Below are 16,685 nucleotides of genomic sequence, written 5' to 3'. Positions count from 1 at the left end.
TATCATTTAATGTTGCATTTTTCATTTTTTACCATTTGCAAAGAGGATTCTAACTTCTACCACCTTTGTGTGGTAAAGTGTTTCCTAATTTCACTCTTAAAAGAACTGGCTCTGATTTTTACACTATGTCCCCGAGTTCTAGACTCACCAACCAGCAGAAAGTTTCTCTCTATCGATCCTATCTGTTCCCTTAATATTTTGAAGACTTCAATCAAATCACACCTTAATCTTTCTAAAATCCTGGTGAATATAAATCTAGTTTGTGTAATTGTTCCTTGTAATTTAACCCTTGGAGTTCAGTTATCATTCTTAAGCTCAGTAACACACCAGGCATTGCATGTATAAACCACATGGCTCTTACAAATGGCTTCCGATGGATTTAAGGTCATCTTAAATGTTAAGATGAACTTAAGTTCATCCGAATCAACGGACATCCATGGAGCAATAAACCAACCCTTTTCCTCAGCGAGAATCGTTAGTGAAGTCATCAGGTTAAAGTCTTTGGGGATTGTAACATACTCAATAACCAATAGCCACAGCCATGAAGTGTAGTTAATAATCCTATAATATAAAATGCTTTGTGCTTTCCCTCAGGTCTGGCTCAATGCTCATTGAGTCTTTTTTCACATCGCGAGAAAGATGGGAATAATCAATTATTAAATTGATTTTCTAATATGGTTAGTGTTTACAATGAAACGTCTCCATTAATAAAATATTTATGCCATTGGGCATACACAAGTGGTATGACACTGGCATTGTAGCTGTCTCAAAAAACTTCATTGGAGCTATTTATGACTAAACACCAGCACACATCCTTGCAAAAGTGGACACAACAGGACAGCCAACTGCTGTTTTACGTTGTGACGTTCTATTTAAACTGAGAAAGTTAGATCGACCATCGCCCTCTCGTAACTTCCTACAGCCCTATAACTGTCAGCAATTTCTGCGTTCCTCCAACTCTGATTTCTTTAGCATCCCTGATTTCCATCGCTGCACAAGGGTACAGTCTCAGAATAAGAAGTAGGCCATTTAGGATTGAGATGAAGAGGAATTTCTTCATTTAGAGTGTGGTGAATCTTTGGAATTCTCTACCCCGCTGTTGCAATATCGGTTCCAAAGATGTCTCAATGATGAGATTTTGAGACTTGCATATTTAAACATGAATTCTTTATTGTTAATCTTGAACTATTTACAGATCCCAGGTTACTGTCATGAATGGTGCTGTTATCTCCATGCAGGCTGCTTCCAGAGTGTTCTTTATAGACTGTTCTCTCATTCTATTACCATGTGGCTCTCTACATCATACCATGGTATGGTATGATGTATACCATACATCAGTCCCACATTAACCCTTGCTCCGCTGAGCACTTTTACATTACAACGGCACATACAACATCATACAACACCCGGAAGGCTATTCAAGACAAAGGTTGATAGATTTCTAGATATTAAAGATATCTAAAGAAGTGCGGGAAAATATCGTTGAGGGAGAAGATCAGCCATGATCTTGTTGAATGGAGGAGCTGAATGGCCTACTCCTGCTCCTATTTATATTCCTTTTGGCAGCTGTGCCTTCAGCTGCCTGCGCCCCGAGCTTTGAGGATTCCCTCAAAAAAAACCTCTTCATCTCACTCTCCTCCTTTAAATCTATCTTAGTCACCTATCTTAGCATCTCCTTACATGGCTCAGTGTCAAATGTTCAATAATTCGTGCTTTGGGATGTTTTAATAGTTAAAAGGTGTTATATAAATGCAGGCTGTTATTGATAGCGCCACTGTTACATAGTCAACTTCAGTTCTTAAATATAGGACCGGAAATAAAGGCTCTGAATTGGGGGAAGGCCAATTTTAACACGATAAGGCAGGACGTGGCCAAAGTGGACTGGGAGCAGCTACTGAAAATCTACATCAGAGCAGTGGGAGTCAATCAAAAAGGAAATAGTGAGAGTGCAGGGCCAGCATGTTCCTGTAAAGGTGAAATCCAGCGAACCCCGGATGTCAAGGAATGTACAGGATTGGATAAGGGAAAAAAGGGAAGCTTATGGTAGATATCAAGGGCTCAAAACAGTGGAAGTCCTAGATGAGTATAAAAAGTGCAGGGGGGTCACTTAAAAAAATTAGGAGAGCAAAAAGAGGGGCATGAAAAAACACTGGTGGGTAAAATAAAGGAAAATTCAAAGGCATTTTTTAAGTATATCAGGGACATGAGGATAACCAGGGAAAGTGTAGAGCCCATTAGGGACATAAGTGGCAATTTGTGTGAGGAGCTGGAAGACGTAGATAAGGTTTTAAATGAGTACTTTGTATCTGTATTCACTATAGAGAAGGACCATGTAGTTACGGAACTCAGGGAGGGGGATTGGGATATACTTGAATAAATTAGCATTGAGAAGGAGGAAGTATTAGTGGTTTTTGGTGGGCTTAAAAGTGGATAAATCCCCAGGCCCAGATGAGATGTATCCCAGGCTGCTGTGGGAGGAAAGGGAGGAGATTGTAGGAGCCCTGTCGTTAATTTTCAAATCCTCTCTGGCCACAGGGGAGGTGCCAGAGGACTGGAGGACAGCTAATGTGGTACCATTATTCAAGAAGGGTGGTAGAGATAAACCAGGGAACTATAGGCCAGTGAGTCTAACATCAGTGGTAGGGAAACTTTTGGAAAACATTCTGAGGGACAGAATTAATTTCTACTTGGAGAGGCCGGGATTAATCAAGGATAGTCAGCATGGCTTTGTCAGGGTGAGATCATGTCTAAAAAATTTGATTGAATTTTTGAGGAGGTGACTAGGCCTGTAGATGAGGGGAGAGCAGTTGATGTATTCTACATGGACTTCAGAAAGGCTTTTGACAAGGGCTCGCAGGGGAGACTGGTTAAGAAGTTAAGAGCCCATGGGATCCAGGGCAATTTGGCAAATTGGATCCAAAATTGGCTTAGTGGCAGGAGGCAGAAGGTGATGGTTGAGGGTTGTTTATGTGACTGGAAGCCTGTGTCCAGTGGCGTACCACAGGGTTTGGTGCTGGGTCCCTTGCTGTTTGTAGTGTGCATTAATGATCTAGACATGAATGTAGCAGGTATGATCAGTAAGTTCGCAGATGACATGAAAATTGGTGGTGTGGCAAATAGCGAGAAGGAAAGCCTTAGACTACAAGATGATATAGATGGGCTGGTCAGATGGGTAGAACAGTGGCAAATGGAATTTAATCCTGAAAAGTGAGATGAGGCATTTTGGGAGGATTAACAGGGCAAGGGAATACACAATGAATGGTAGGACCCTAGGAAGTTCAGAGGATCAGAGGGACCTTAATGTGCATGTCCATAGATCCCTGAAGGCAACAGGACAGGTAGATAAGGTGGTTAAGAAGGCATATGGGATACTTGTCTTTATTATTTGAAGCATTGAATACAAGAGCAGAGAGATTATGATGGAGCTGTATAAAACATTAGTTAGGCCACATCAGGAGCAGTGTGTGCAGTTCTGCTCGCCACACTATAGAAACAGTACAGAGGAGATTCACCAAGATGTTGCCTGAGCTGGAGTGTTTCAGATATGAAGACAGACCAGATAGGCTGAGGTTGTTTTCCTTAGAGCAGAGAAGGCTGAGGGGGACATGATTGATGTATACAAAATTATGAGGGGCATAGATAGGGCAGATAGGAAGTGGAGGGGTCAATAACCAGGGGGCATAGATTTAAGGTAAGAGGCAGGAAGTTTAGAGCGGACTGGGTGAAAAAGATTTTCCTCAAGAGAGTGGGGGCTACCTCACTGAACTCACTGCCTGAGGGGGGTGGTAGAGACAGGAACCCTCACAACATTTACAAAGTATTTAGATGAACACTTGAAATGCCATAGCATATGGTACTATGGGCTAAGTGCTGGAAAAAAAATAGATTGGAGTAGATAGAAGCTTGATGACTGCTGCAGACATGATGGGCCAAAGGGCCTCTTTCTGTGCTGTAAAACTCTATGACTCTATGATATGAAGTTCTGGGAATTTTTTTAAAGACCAGCGGTTTTAGGATCATGCTCGGTAATTCTCCCACATCTGGACCTTTGGATCAAATTCCGTTCTAGTTAGTATAATAATATGGGTCTTTCATTAATGTTTTTTGTGTGATATTCCACGAATCCATCCATTCATCTGAGATTGGGGAGATTGAACGAGATGAGTGAGAAGGTGAGACATTTCGGGAAGTGGCAAATTTGGGGTTTGTCAGCAGACAAGGCAATGGAGGGTGCTGAGTAGTTCTGCAATTTTGACATCCTGGGGAGAAAAGAAATGGGGCAGCAGTAATTTTAACCCAACTTTCCCAACAAAGAACTAGGAAGTCAAAGATCAAACCTCTTTTATACCCCACCCAATTTTAAACTTTCCATTAACTTCAAATGGAGCGTAAAAGTACAGAGGGATGTAAATGACAGGCCCATCCAGTCAGTATTCCACCAGGCAGGATTGATAGGAAAAGGAGACCATTCAGCCCCTCTGTCCCATTCTGACTTTCAATTAGATCATGGCTGACCTGTATCTTAATCCGCCTCTCCATCTTGGTTCCATAACCCACAATACCCAGACCCGACAAAGACCTAGTGATCACACTCTTGAAGTTCTCAACTGACCCCCTCCAGATGTGACAGCTTTTTGGAGAGGGTGGGGAGGGAAGAAAGAGTATTCCAGACTAGGGTTAAAATGACTCCTCCACTGAGTTAGAGTATGGAACAGTGCAATGAACCTCCATTTCAACAAAGTGAAAAATGAGGAAGAGGAAATGTGTGTAAAACCTGGGAGGTCAGGAGAAGGAGCTTTTGATAAAAGAGAGGGAGAGAGAGAGATAGCCACACACAGGAAAGATTGTGATACAGAGATAAATGCTCTAAGATTTGGGGTGGGCCAGACCATTGATCAGGTGACAAAGATTCTTTTTTTCCTTTCTTTCCCCTTCCCCTCAATTTTCAATTCCCCTTCCCCTCCCCCAATCCCAAAGGTCCACTGATTCCACTAAACCCCTTCTAACCAGGTCAGCCTGCCTAGTTTGAAGCTTTGTTGTCTCAGCAACTGCAGTTCTTGAGCAGGCGAGATTGATGCAGGATTTTGAGATTGCCAGCATTTTCATTTTTAAACTCAAGTGCCCAATTTTATTTTGGACATTTTGAAAGTGAATTTGATGTTGAGCCTCTGACCTGCAAATGGATATCCGTGTGTGGTAGAGTGCTCCTCCCAGTTGACAGGCAACTGTATCCAATGGACCAAACAAACTCCTGTTCTTGTTTTATTTTAAATGCATAAAATTCTTTCATGCAATGTGGACATCTCTGGCAAGGCCAGCATTTGTTGCCCATCCCTAACTGCCCTTGAACTGAGTGGCTTGCTAGGCTATTTCAGAGGGCAGTTAAGAGTCAACTGTATTGCTGTGGGTCTGGAGTCACATGTAGGCCAGACCAGGCAAGGATGACAGATTTCCTTCTCTAAAGGACATTAGTGAACCAAAGGGGTTTCTACTACAATCAATGATAGTTTCATGGTTACCATTACTGAGACTATAGCTTTCAATTAATTAATTGAATTGAAATTCCACCAGCTACCCTGGTGGGATTTGAACCCATGTCCCCAGAGCATTAGCCTGAGCCTCTGGATTACTAGTCCAGCAACATTTCCATTGTGCCACCAGCTCCCTCCAATCCTGCTGGATTAAACCCTTTTCATTCATTACCATTGTATTTAGCAGGACAAAAAACAGGGTCCTTCACTGGGTTGGGCTCAACATCTTGGAGAGCACCCTCCAGAAAATTCAACTCAGATGGCTAGGTCATGTTTCCCTCATGGATGACTACAGAATCTCCAAGCAGATCTTCTATGCGCAACTGTCTTGGGGCAAACTACATCAAGGTGGTCAGTACAAATGACCCTAAAAAAGAGCCTTACAAACTTCAGCATTGCAGACCACCTCTTTTGGGAAAAACACTGCAACTGACCAGCCCATGTGGAGACAAGCCCCAAAATTTGGTTCAAGCAGGTTTTGAGGACCATCTCTGCCAAACTTGCAATGTCCAATATGCCCAAGGGAAGGACAGAGGTGGCACAGTGGCAGAAGCTCCCCTGCACTGAAGGCACCAACCATGACACCATGAACAGCTGGTTCTGTGGGAGTCGATGCCAACCTCTCAGAGAGGTCCCACAGAGGATAAAATCACTTGCAGCTTGGACACACTCGAATAACGAACAGTCTACCACCAAAGTGTTCCAATGGATCAAATCCTTCCTAATGTCCTCCCACCACCCCCCTATTGTATAGAATCCCAATGGATCAAATCTGTCCTCATGGATTTGTACGTTGTACAATTACCTATTGAGAAAACCAGGCTGTTTATTGTTATGAACATCATGCAATCCCGTGTAAAACAATGGATTCTGCAACTGCCCCAAAGCCACAGGTCCAGGATGGAGCCAAATCATGTGCAGTTAATTTTAGTGTGAGCCCACATGCGTGTTTCTCCAGGCAAACAAAGGGGGCTGAAAGCAGTTGGAAACTTTACACTGGCACAGAGAGAAGACCAGCTTTATAGTCACTCTGTTCCCAGTCTTCATGAGTGGACAAAAAGAGAATTCTGCTTAATTGATGCATATTACACAGAACCCATAGCAACCAAACTGGTCACGACCCAACTAATCTATGCCAGCGTTTATGTTCCACTCATCAGCCACCCTACTTCACCTATTGAATCTTGCTGAAAAGAGAGCCCTGATGCTGAAGATTTTCATCTTGCGCTCATCAGGACAAACGCAAGAATGCCAAATTTCAAACGATCACAACAATTTACACTACAGGAGAAAAGGGTGCTGATCAATTGGCAAGTCAACTCCGATTGGCCAAGCAAGAAGTGACACACATTCATACGCAAGGACCTGTTCTCTGCAAACAAAAGGAATATTTTCAAGCTTTGCATGTGCTTTTTTTGAATTACTTGGAAGCTTGGGGAGCCTAAAGTTCCCCATGGCTTTTTCCTTGGCAACACCTCTGCCAGTCAGAGTATTGTAACTCTTTAATGATTAGAACTAGTGTGTGCAGAAATTAACTCACTGGGGTGCAACATTGGAAACTCATGGAGACGTTGGATCAGGCACTTTGATGGATTCTCCCATCCAGGAGTATCCTTCTCGTCAATCGCGGATGCATGTTTTGGTTCATGGAGCTACGTGCTGGGAGTATTTGCTTGTAAACTTCACCCCGACACACTCAATCCATGAAACCCCACATATACCATTAGTAACCGACCAGCTCACTTGGGCACAGCATAGTTATCAGAAATGGAACAATACCTGCCACAATGATACTCTTCCCATTGGGGTACGATGATTGATGGGATCGAGTAGGGGCTTTGCCCTGCACCTGCCCTGTGAATGTTCGATGGGAACAGGGTAATGGGAATTTTACACTGTCTAACCCCGTGCTGTACCTGTCCTGGGAGTGTTTGAAGGGGACAGTGTAGAGGGAGCTTTACTCTGTATCTAACCCCATGCTGTACCTGTCCTGGGAGTGTTTGACGGGGACAGTGTAGAGGGAGCTTTACTCTGTATCTATCCCCGTGCTGTACCTGCCCTGGGACTTTTTGATGGGGACAATGTAGAGGGAGCTTTACTCTGTATCTAACCCCGTGCTGTACCTGTCCTGGGAGTGTTTGATGGGGACAGTGTAGAGGGAGCTTTACTCGCATCAAAGTGTGTTAGCCCAAGAGTGCTTAGCACTGATGCTTGGGTAAAAAAGACAGAAATAATCTATTTCTTTGCTCCTGCAATGATTGATCCCATTGACTCTACATGAACCACAAGGGGACATTTTCTATGTTAAAGACACTACTTAAATGCTAAAAGCAAAATATCACAGAAATTGGAAATAAATATGGAAAATGCTGGAAGCCTTAAGTAGATTAGGCAGTATGAAATAGAAATTGTTTCCAATGGGGAGCAGCTCAATCGTTCAGCCCCAGTATCTTCTTGGTGAGTCTATACTGCAGCCCCTCAAAACTCTGGTAAATCTTTCTTGAAATTCAGTATCCAGGACTCGTAAGTGTTGCAGGTAGGGCCTGACCAAGAATCAAATCAGGAAGATAGCACAGTCCACCCCCACCCCCCCCAACCACCGGCTCCACTGTCCCCAGTGTAGTGTAGGAATTTAACCCCACCCCCTCTTCATATTTCGTTGTTGAAATATTCTGCCACACAGCAGGTGACTCAAATTTAAAGAGGAGCCCGACATGTCCACTCTGCCCAAACCCACTACAACAATTTGCATTTAGATAGAGCCTTTAATGTCCCACGGTACTCATACACCTTTGTACTCCAGTTGTCCGAGAGACCTCAGCAGAGCAAATGGGCTGAGCAGTCCGGTCCTTGCACGCCAAGAAAGCCACCCTTGGAAAGTCTGGTTGCTTGGTACAGCTGGCACAACCTCTGGGACCAATGGATGCCCAAGACTCGCCACCTGCCCAGATGATCAAAGCAGTGAAAAACAAACAGCATCGGCCCAGGGAGGTGCCAGGATCGATGTTCGCCTGCTGCACAGTCACCTGATCTCCAGTGGGGCCGTGGTGCAGGGGAAGCAAAGGATTTTTAAAATTCATTCATGGGATGTGGGCGTTGCTGGCTAGGCCAGCATTTATTGCCCATCCCTGATCGCTCTTGACAAGGTGGTGGTGAGCTGCCTTCTTGAACCGCTGTAGGTACACCCACAGTGCTGTTAGGAAGGGAGTTCCAGGATTTTGACCCAGAGACAGTGAAGGAATGGCAATATGTTTCCAAGTCAGGATGGTGAGTGGCTTGGAGGAGAACTTGCAGGTGGTGATGTCCCATGTGTCCGTTGTCCTTGTCCTTTTAGATGGTAGTGGTTGTGGATTTGGAAGGTGCTGTCTAAAGGATTGGCCTCAATAGCCCTTGGTTAAGAGGGTGATAACTCTGATAGACACCACGTGCTAACCAGTGACTCTCACTGATAAACACAGGGTGAATATTGGGCAAAGACATGGCCTTTGACAATTAAAAAGCCCTCTCATACTAGCAATCCAGGCACACATTTAAAGACTGTCTGTCCAGGTGAGATACGAGACAGTTCCTTGTGCCATGGTCACGTATCCCAGCGAGTGTCAGTGCCTTTCAGAAGAGATCAGGGGAGAATCAGGCGATAGGAATGAGAATTTGCCCACTGATTCATAGGGTATACAGCACAAAAAACAGGCCATTTGGCCTAACTTTTCCACGCCAGTGTTTATGCTCCACTTGAGCCTCCTATCTTTCTTCATCTAAATCTAGCATCGTAATCCTCGATTCCCTTCTCCCTTATATGTTTCCTAGCTTCCCCTTAAATGTATCTATACTGTCCTATTGGGCTTGCTGACATATAGCGGCTCATCCAGACCCAACCCTATAAATTGGGCAATGACCGCTTTTATATTTTGGAGGTTTTAATGAGGTGGGGTTAGTTTCCTGACCTTCCCCTTACCCATACTCGTCCTTTACACAAAATGGTTATTTCATTCACATCTCAGCTCGGTTCAGCTGATAACACAGTCACCACCAAATCAGGAGGCCGCAGGCTGAAGCTCCACTGGACTCTCGGTTGACACTCCGGTGGACGCTGCACTGTCGGAACTACCCTCCTGCAAATCAGGAGTTAAAGCTCGGCCTTAATCAAGTCGCTGTTAAAGCATCCAATGGTGAGGACTGAAGAAGGGCCGAGGAGTTCCCCTCAGTTCCCAGGACAACACTCCCCCTCAGCCAAGATAAACAGAAAGTAGCAAAGCTGTTCATTTGGCTCAACGCTGCTTGTGGGATCTCAGCACAGGATCATAGAAATTTACAGCACGAGGAAGGGTCTTCAGCACACTGTGTCTGCACTGGCCAACAACTAGCCAACCTGCCTCATCCCACTTTCCAGCTCTTGGTCCAGAGCTTTATAGGTTACAGCATTTCAAATGCAAATCTAAGCACTTTTTATATGTAATGAGGGTTTCTGCCTTTACCCCCCACCCCCACCTTTCAAGCGGTGAGTCCCGGATCATCGCCACCCTCTGGGTGAAAAGATTCCCCTTCAAATTCCTTTTAAACCTCATTCCCGAAATCTGTGTCCCCTGGTTATGAATCCCTCAACCATGGGGAGCACGGCTTTTCTCTCCACTTTGTCCAGGCCCCTCATAATTTTATACACCTCAATTAAATCTTCCCTCAGCTTTCTCTGTTCCAAAGTAAACAACCCCAACCTACCCAATCTTTCCCCATTGCTAAGATTCTCCAGTCCAGGCACAACATCCTCATAAATCTTTTCTGTACCCTCTCGAGTGCGATCAGATCTTTCTTATAGTACAGCATTGAGAACTGCAGCTGTTCTCCAGCTGTGGCCTAACCAATGTTGTATATTGTTCCAGTGCAACTGCCCAACTCTTATACTCTAGGCCTCAAACAATAGAGGCAGGTACCCCACACGCCCTCTTGACCATCTTATCCACCTGTTCGGCCACCTTCGTGGATCAGTGGGCACTTAGCCCTATGTCCCTCTGTTCCTCTATATATCTCAGTATCCCATCATTAATCAAAAGGGTTGCCAACTGTGATTAAATGTATTCCTGGAGGTTCCATCACATGACTTGCCCCCACACTCCAGTCATTAGCTGGCCTTGTGACGTACGACCTTCCTACGCCAACTGGAAAGCAAGAAGACTCATTACCCAATTGGGTGATGCTTGACTGTCAGCCAATCCCCCCGCCCCCACCCTATTTTCAATATTTTTATAGCTGGTAAAGACAAATGTTCAAAGAAAATGACAACAAAAAAGAATCTTTTTTTAATGTCCCAATGATTTTTCTCCTTGGTTGCACACAGCAATGTCCTGGAGACACCAGGCCAATCCTGGAGGGTTGGCAACCCTAAGCATAAAATGACCTCCGTGGGTATTAGTCTACAAGACATCCATGTACAAGGTGAGGAAAATACCCCCACTGGTGGAGAGCTTTGGAAACCATTAATCCAAAATCACCTGTCCCTCCCATACACGTTACACTGACTATACGTCATATCTCAAACTAATCCTACAACTGCACCCCAAAAATGTTATTTTCTAAAAGAAATCTTCATATGAATGAATCAATTTTAACCGCTTCCACCGTCCCCCTAAGAGCGGGTTGCCAACCCTCCAGGATTGGCCCAAACTCTCCAGGAATTGAAGATCAATCTCCAGGGTGCATCCCTGGAGAAAAATCATGGGGACATTATAAATTTTTTTTAATTTTTAAAAAATTTTCTTTGAGCATTTCTCTACCAGATATAAAAAATATTGAAAATGGCCTGTTTGGCTGACAGTCAAGTATTATCCAATTGGGTAACGAGTCTTTTTGCTTTCCAGTTAGGCTGTAGGCCAGACTGGGTAAGGATGGCAGATTTCCTTACCTAAAGGACATTATTGAACCAGATGGGTTTTTATGACAATCGATGATAGTTGTCATGGTCATCATTACTGAGATCAGCTTTCAATTAATTAATTTAAATTTCACCAGGTGCCATGATAGGATTTGAATCCATGTACCCCCATAGCATTAGCCTGGGCCTCTGGATTACTAGCCCAGTGACATTACCACTCCCCATCTCCCCTGATGTTAATAACTCCTCATAATCCAATTCTTCCATCCCCTCACTCATTCTGGTTATATATTCTCTGTCCTTGCAATAGGTGCAAAGTCCTTTTTGTACTGCAGTGATCAGAATTGTACAGGGTGCTACAAAAGTGGACACACCAATTTTTTAATCAATGTGGAACATTTCCTCATTATTTTGGCTCAATATTGACCTTTTAATGCATCCCAAAATCTGATTTGCTTTATGCACCAACACCAAGCATTATTGCGATGGCTTCAATTTATCATCAATCAGGAAAGTAACCAAGAGGTGTTATAATGTACTTCATCACTCCATAAGCAAAAGATGCCAACTAGTTCTAATCCATACAACTTGCATTTAAATAGCATCTTTAACATAGTCTCAATGCACTTCACGAGAGCATAAACACCAACATTTACAGAGGCATGTAAAGCACTGACCCAGGCTTGGTCAAAGAGGATGATTTTAAGGACCATCTTAAAGGAGGAGAGAGAGACAGATGGTGGTTTAAGGAGGGAATTCAACGGCTTAGGGCCCAGGCAGCTGAAGGCATGGCCGCTAATGGTGGACTGATAATAACTGCAAGAGGCCAGAATTGGAGGAGTGTAGAGATCAGGGAGAATTGTAGAGCTACAGTCAATGATCAGGGTATGCAGAGTTAGCTAATCCCAGCTGGCACAGTGATAGGGCACGCTGTCTCCTTCAGTCAAGGAGACAGGGAATCCACTGGTGTTCCCAGCCCTAATCACTAGCCAGTAATTCCCACTGGAAAGTGTACCCCAGGTAAGGACATTAGATTGAATATGACGACTGCTACTAACCCCATTCCCATCTCACAATCAAACAGGCACCTGTCAAACCTATCACATAGCATCACAAAAAGCACAGAAGGAGGCCATTCAACTCATCCTATCTGTTCTGGCTCTTTGAAAGAGTCTGTTTAAAAATAAGGGGCCATACAAACATGGAACAGGAGTAGACCATTTGGCCCCCTCGAGCCTGCTCCACCATTTAATAAGGTCATGGCTGATCTGATAGTAATCTCAAATCTGCATCCTACCTATCCCCGATAACCTTTCACCCCCTTGCTTACCAAGAATCTATCCACCTCTGCCTTAAGAATATTCAAAGACTCTGCTTCAACCGCATTTTGAGGAAGAGTTTCAGAGACTCTCAACCCTCTGAGAGAAAAAATTTCACTTCATCTCCGGTTTAAATGGGTGACCCCTTAGGTGATCCTTCGTTCTAGATTCTCCCACAAAACATCCTCTCTGCATCCACTCTGTCAAGACCTCTCAGGGTCTTAAAGGTTTCAATCAAATTGCCTTTTACTCTTCTAAACTCCAGTGGATACAAGCCCAGCCTGTCCAATCTTTCCTCATAAGACAACCCACCTATTCCAGGTATTAGTCTGGTAAACCTTCTCTGAACTGCTTCCAACGTATTTGCATCCTTCCTTAAATAAGGTGACCAATACTGTACACAGTGCTCCAAATCACATGGCCTTCATTCCTAATGGCCCATTTTTATCCGAGTGCCTTGGGGCAGGTTTTGAGGAGGAGGGAAGGATACCCATCCCTTGGATAAGGATGCCCGCGTTGGATCAGCCCACAAGCAGCACTGGCACAAGCTACGAAAGGTACCCAGCTGGTCAACCAGCAGGCAGTAGGCACCGCAAATGGGTGAGATAGTGGGTGGGTGTGATAACGATGGAGAGGTAAAGCAAAGGACGCACTAATAAAAGATTTCAACGAAGCTTTTCCCCAATCCCTTCAACCTCTGCCAGAGACTTAAGCTGCCAGCTGTATCCCTCACCACTGCACAGCACTTTGCCCAATCACATCTGGTACCCAAGTCAGGTTCAGAAGGCTTAGCAAGACATTCAGGATCATTAATAAAAGAAATTCTAATTCTAAAGCAATCACATCCAGCCATATCAAACATCGCTCAAAACCTTGCTGCTAGCTCTGGATTTCAATGTTATATTATGTTCAGAAAAAGACAGCTCTATCTCGCACTGAGAAACCGCTCCATTCAAATCCTTCTCCGCATTCCTGTCAAATCTCCCCTCTATAACTCAAGTCCTTTTGGATCAAAAGGGAACTGAAGGAATTAAATGTTATGAGAAGAAGCAATGTCCTGTGGATTTCAATGCACCCCACACAATTTTGAAACACTCAATCAGAATTTAAATGCCATGTTAATCACTGTGGGATAAAATTCTGAAGATGCTCAAATTGATAATAAAAAAAATTAAAAATAAACCTCCTGAGGGAGATGATCAAAGATCAGAGGGTTTTATATATATATATAAAAAAGGATGGAAATAAATGTGGATCTTTTAACCCTCTCTCTCTCTCTTCTGCCGCATCAGTTTGAAATAAGACTAGGAAAAAAGATTTCAGTGGATCCTCTGCATAAACTCCTACCTGGCACAAGCATAGTTGTCTGTTCCAAGCTGGGAGATTGTAGTGTATCCAATCACCCCTTCATTCACTCTCATTATCCGAATTTCTAGGTCCCAGCCACAATTCAAATGCACTGCACTAGGATCCAATGGAACAATCTAACTACAATTAACTCTATTCCACCTACATAACATCTCCAACGTGTCCAGCATTCTAATTTCACACGCACCGACAATTTCTTATCTCGCACACGAGACGATTCTCGACCTTTACGTTATTAAAAAAAAACAAAACGTCTATTTGAAAAGAGAAAAAAAACAAACAAACATGGGTTTTGAGATCGCAAAATGTGTGACTCCAAATCTGGACAAAAAAATCTGCATTTTTAATAATTGCCAAGACGTACAGGTTTATCAGTGTGGTGTGAGACTCGATGCTAAATTCGGATTTACATTCTATATATCATTCAGTGAGGATGTTTAAAAATATTTAACCACCCTCCCCCCACCCCCGAACCAAAAAAAAGGTGTCATTTTAAAAAGGAGATGCATGCTTTAAAACAGTGCGGAGCTACTTGTCAGTGCGGTAACCAGTCAAATGGTTAAGTTACAACGGGCAGGGAGCATTTTTTTTAAAAAAAGGAATTAAGTCCGGCGATGCATGGTCGCCTTATGCTCAGAAATGAACAAATACATTAAACAAACTTTAAAACCCAACATGCGAGAGAAATGCAATTTCGCAGACCAGAAACCTGCAAATGTCAATTTCAAACCATTTCCTTTCAATCCCAGTCTGAAGATTTTAATTAATTCTCTCTGTCTCTGTCTTAAATACAGTTTCATCCATTTGCAATATTTGGGAGCCCTTTCTTGTGGCGGGGTGGGGGGGGGGGGAGGATTTCTCTCCAATAAACGTTTGCAACAAGAGAGGTTTTCAATGACCTGTCATTTTACTGAGATCGCTAGGATTTGCAAAGCTCTCCTGATTAATTCACCCGCTGGGTGCAAAGCGAGAAAGGGGAATCGCTTCCCCGTGCATCATTCAGCTCACCTCCTGTGTTAGTCCGCTTGGTGCTGCCTGCATCGATGGGCGCTTCTAGCGGTCTTTTCCTGGAATCTGGGGGGTCGAGTTCTATATGTGTCCCATTCTGCTGCATTGGGGCCATCATCTTAAAAGAGCGTGAGAGCTAAGAGGCAGTAAGATGAGATCCCCTTGTGGGTTTTCTGTTAAATGCTGCTGGCTGGCTGAAGGAGACTTGCTTCTAATGAATATAAATATCTAGATATATTTCTTGGGGAGGGGAGTGGGGTTTGGGGGGGGATGGGGGTTGAGACAGGCTGGTGGGGGATTCGATCCCTCTGCTCTAAGCTGAGGATGAATCTCAATCACTCCGAACGCTGGTACATTGTAGCCAAGCTCTGCAACTCACATTGAAACACATCAAGCCCCACCCCCTCCCATTACGTCATGGGGACGCTGGCTCACGCCACGTGACGCTAGTGTGGCCCCGCCTCCTCTGGAACCGGCCCCGCCCCCTCCGAAGCCAGCCAATGCCGTGCGATCAGTATCAACACCCATTCATTCCAGTTTTTCTTCCCACATATCTCTTCACTCACTCTCTCTTCCTTCTCCTCTTCATCTCTCACTCCTGGAGATTGACTCTCCCATAGCTGCCCAGCCCAGGGACTGGTCTTTTTGCTGCTCAGGCAGTGGGTGACCCAGCATTTATTGCCCTTCCCCAGTTGCCCTGGACAGGTGGTGCCAATTGAACACCTTCAACAATGATAACATGCATTTATATAACACCTTTGATGCAGTAAAACATCTTAAGCTGCTTTGCCTACACGATAACGAACAGAATTTAATGATCTACCTAAGGAGCTGTTTGGACACATGAAAGAGGTGCACTGTTAGGAGCGTCTTCGAGGGAGGGGATAGAGGAGGAGAGGTTTAGGGAGGGATCTCCAGAGCTTGGGACCCAGGCAGCTGAAACAAGGCCGCCAATGGTGGAACAATAGAAATTCAGGAGGCAGAAGAGTTAAGAGTTAGAGGAGCGTAGATATCTTGGAGGGTTGTGGGGCTGAAGGGGGCAAGGACAAGGAGAGGTTTGAAAACAAGGATGAAAATTTCAAAATCAAGGCTATGCTGGACTGGGTCGCAATGTAGGTCAGCAAGCACACAGGGTGATAGGGGAATGGGACTTGGTATGAGTTAGGACACAGCAGCAGAGTTTTAGCTCAGCTTAAGTTTATAGAGGTGAGGCTGGCCAGGAAAGTATTGGAATAGATGAGTCTAGAGGTAACAAGGACATGGATGAGGGTTTTAGCAGCAGATGAGCTGAGACAGGGACAGAGTCGGGCGATGTTACGGAGTTGGAAATCGACAGTTTTACAAATGGAACGGATTTGTAGTTGGAAGGACATCTTGGGACAAAGGTGGTGCCAAGTTTACAAACAGTCCAACCTCAGACAGTTACCAGGGAGAGGGATGGAGTCAAGCATCTAGGAAATGGAGTATGTGAAGGGATCAGAGGGTTTCATACCCTATGGGCAGATGGTGGCATAGTGGTATTGCCACTGGATGGACATTCTTGAGGCCCAGGGTAATATTCTAGGGGACCTGGGTTCAAATCCCACCATGGTA

General features: G+C 44.3%; 1 protein-coding gene across 1 annotated transcript in view; it reads right to left on the bottom strand.

Moving 5' to 3' along the window:
* Positions 1-15,291, bottom strand: part of LOC121272654 (RNA-binding protein Nova-1-like) — a 178,118-nt gene extending 162,827 nt beyond the window's left edge. The window contains exon 1 of the mRNA XM_041179355.1: positions 15,093-15,291. Coding sequence (XP_041035289.1) covers positions 15,093-15,210 — 118 coding nt within the window. The 5' untranslated portion in view covers positions 15,211-15,291. The remainder of the gene's footprint in view (positions 1-15,092) is intronic.
* Positions 15,292-16,685: the final 1,394 nt, after the last annotated feature.

Source organism: Carcharodon carcharias, chromosome 34 (genome assembly GCF_017639515.1).
Source record: "Carcharodon carcharias isolate sCarCar2 chromosome 34, sCarCar2.pri, whole genome shotgun sequence".
NCBI classification, from domain to species: Eukaryota; Metazoa; Chordata; class Chondrichthyes; order Lamniformes; family Lamnidae; genus Carcharodon; species Carcharodon carcharias.
This window is presented reverse-complemented; position numbering and strand designations above follow the sequence as displayed.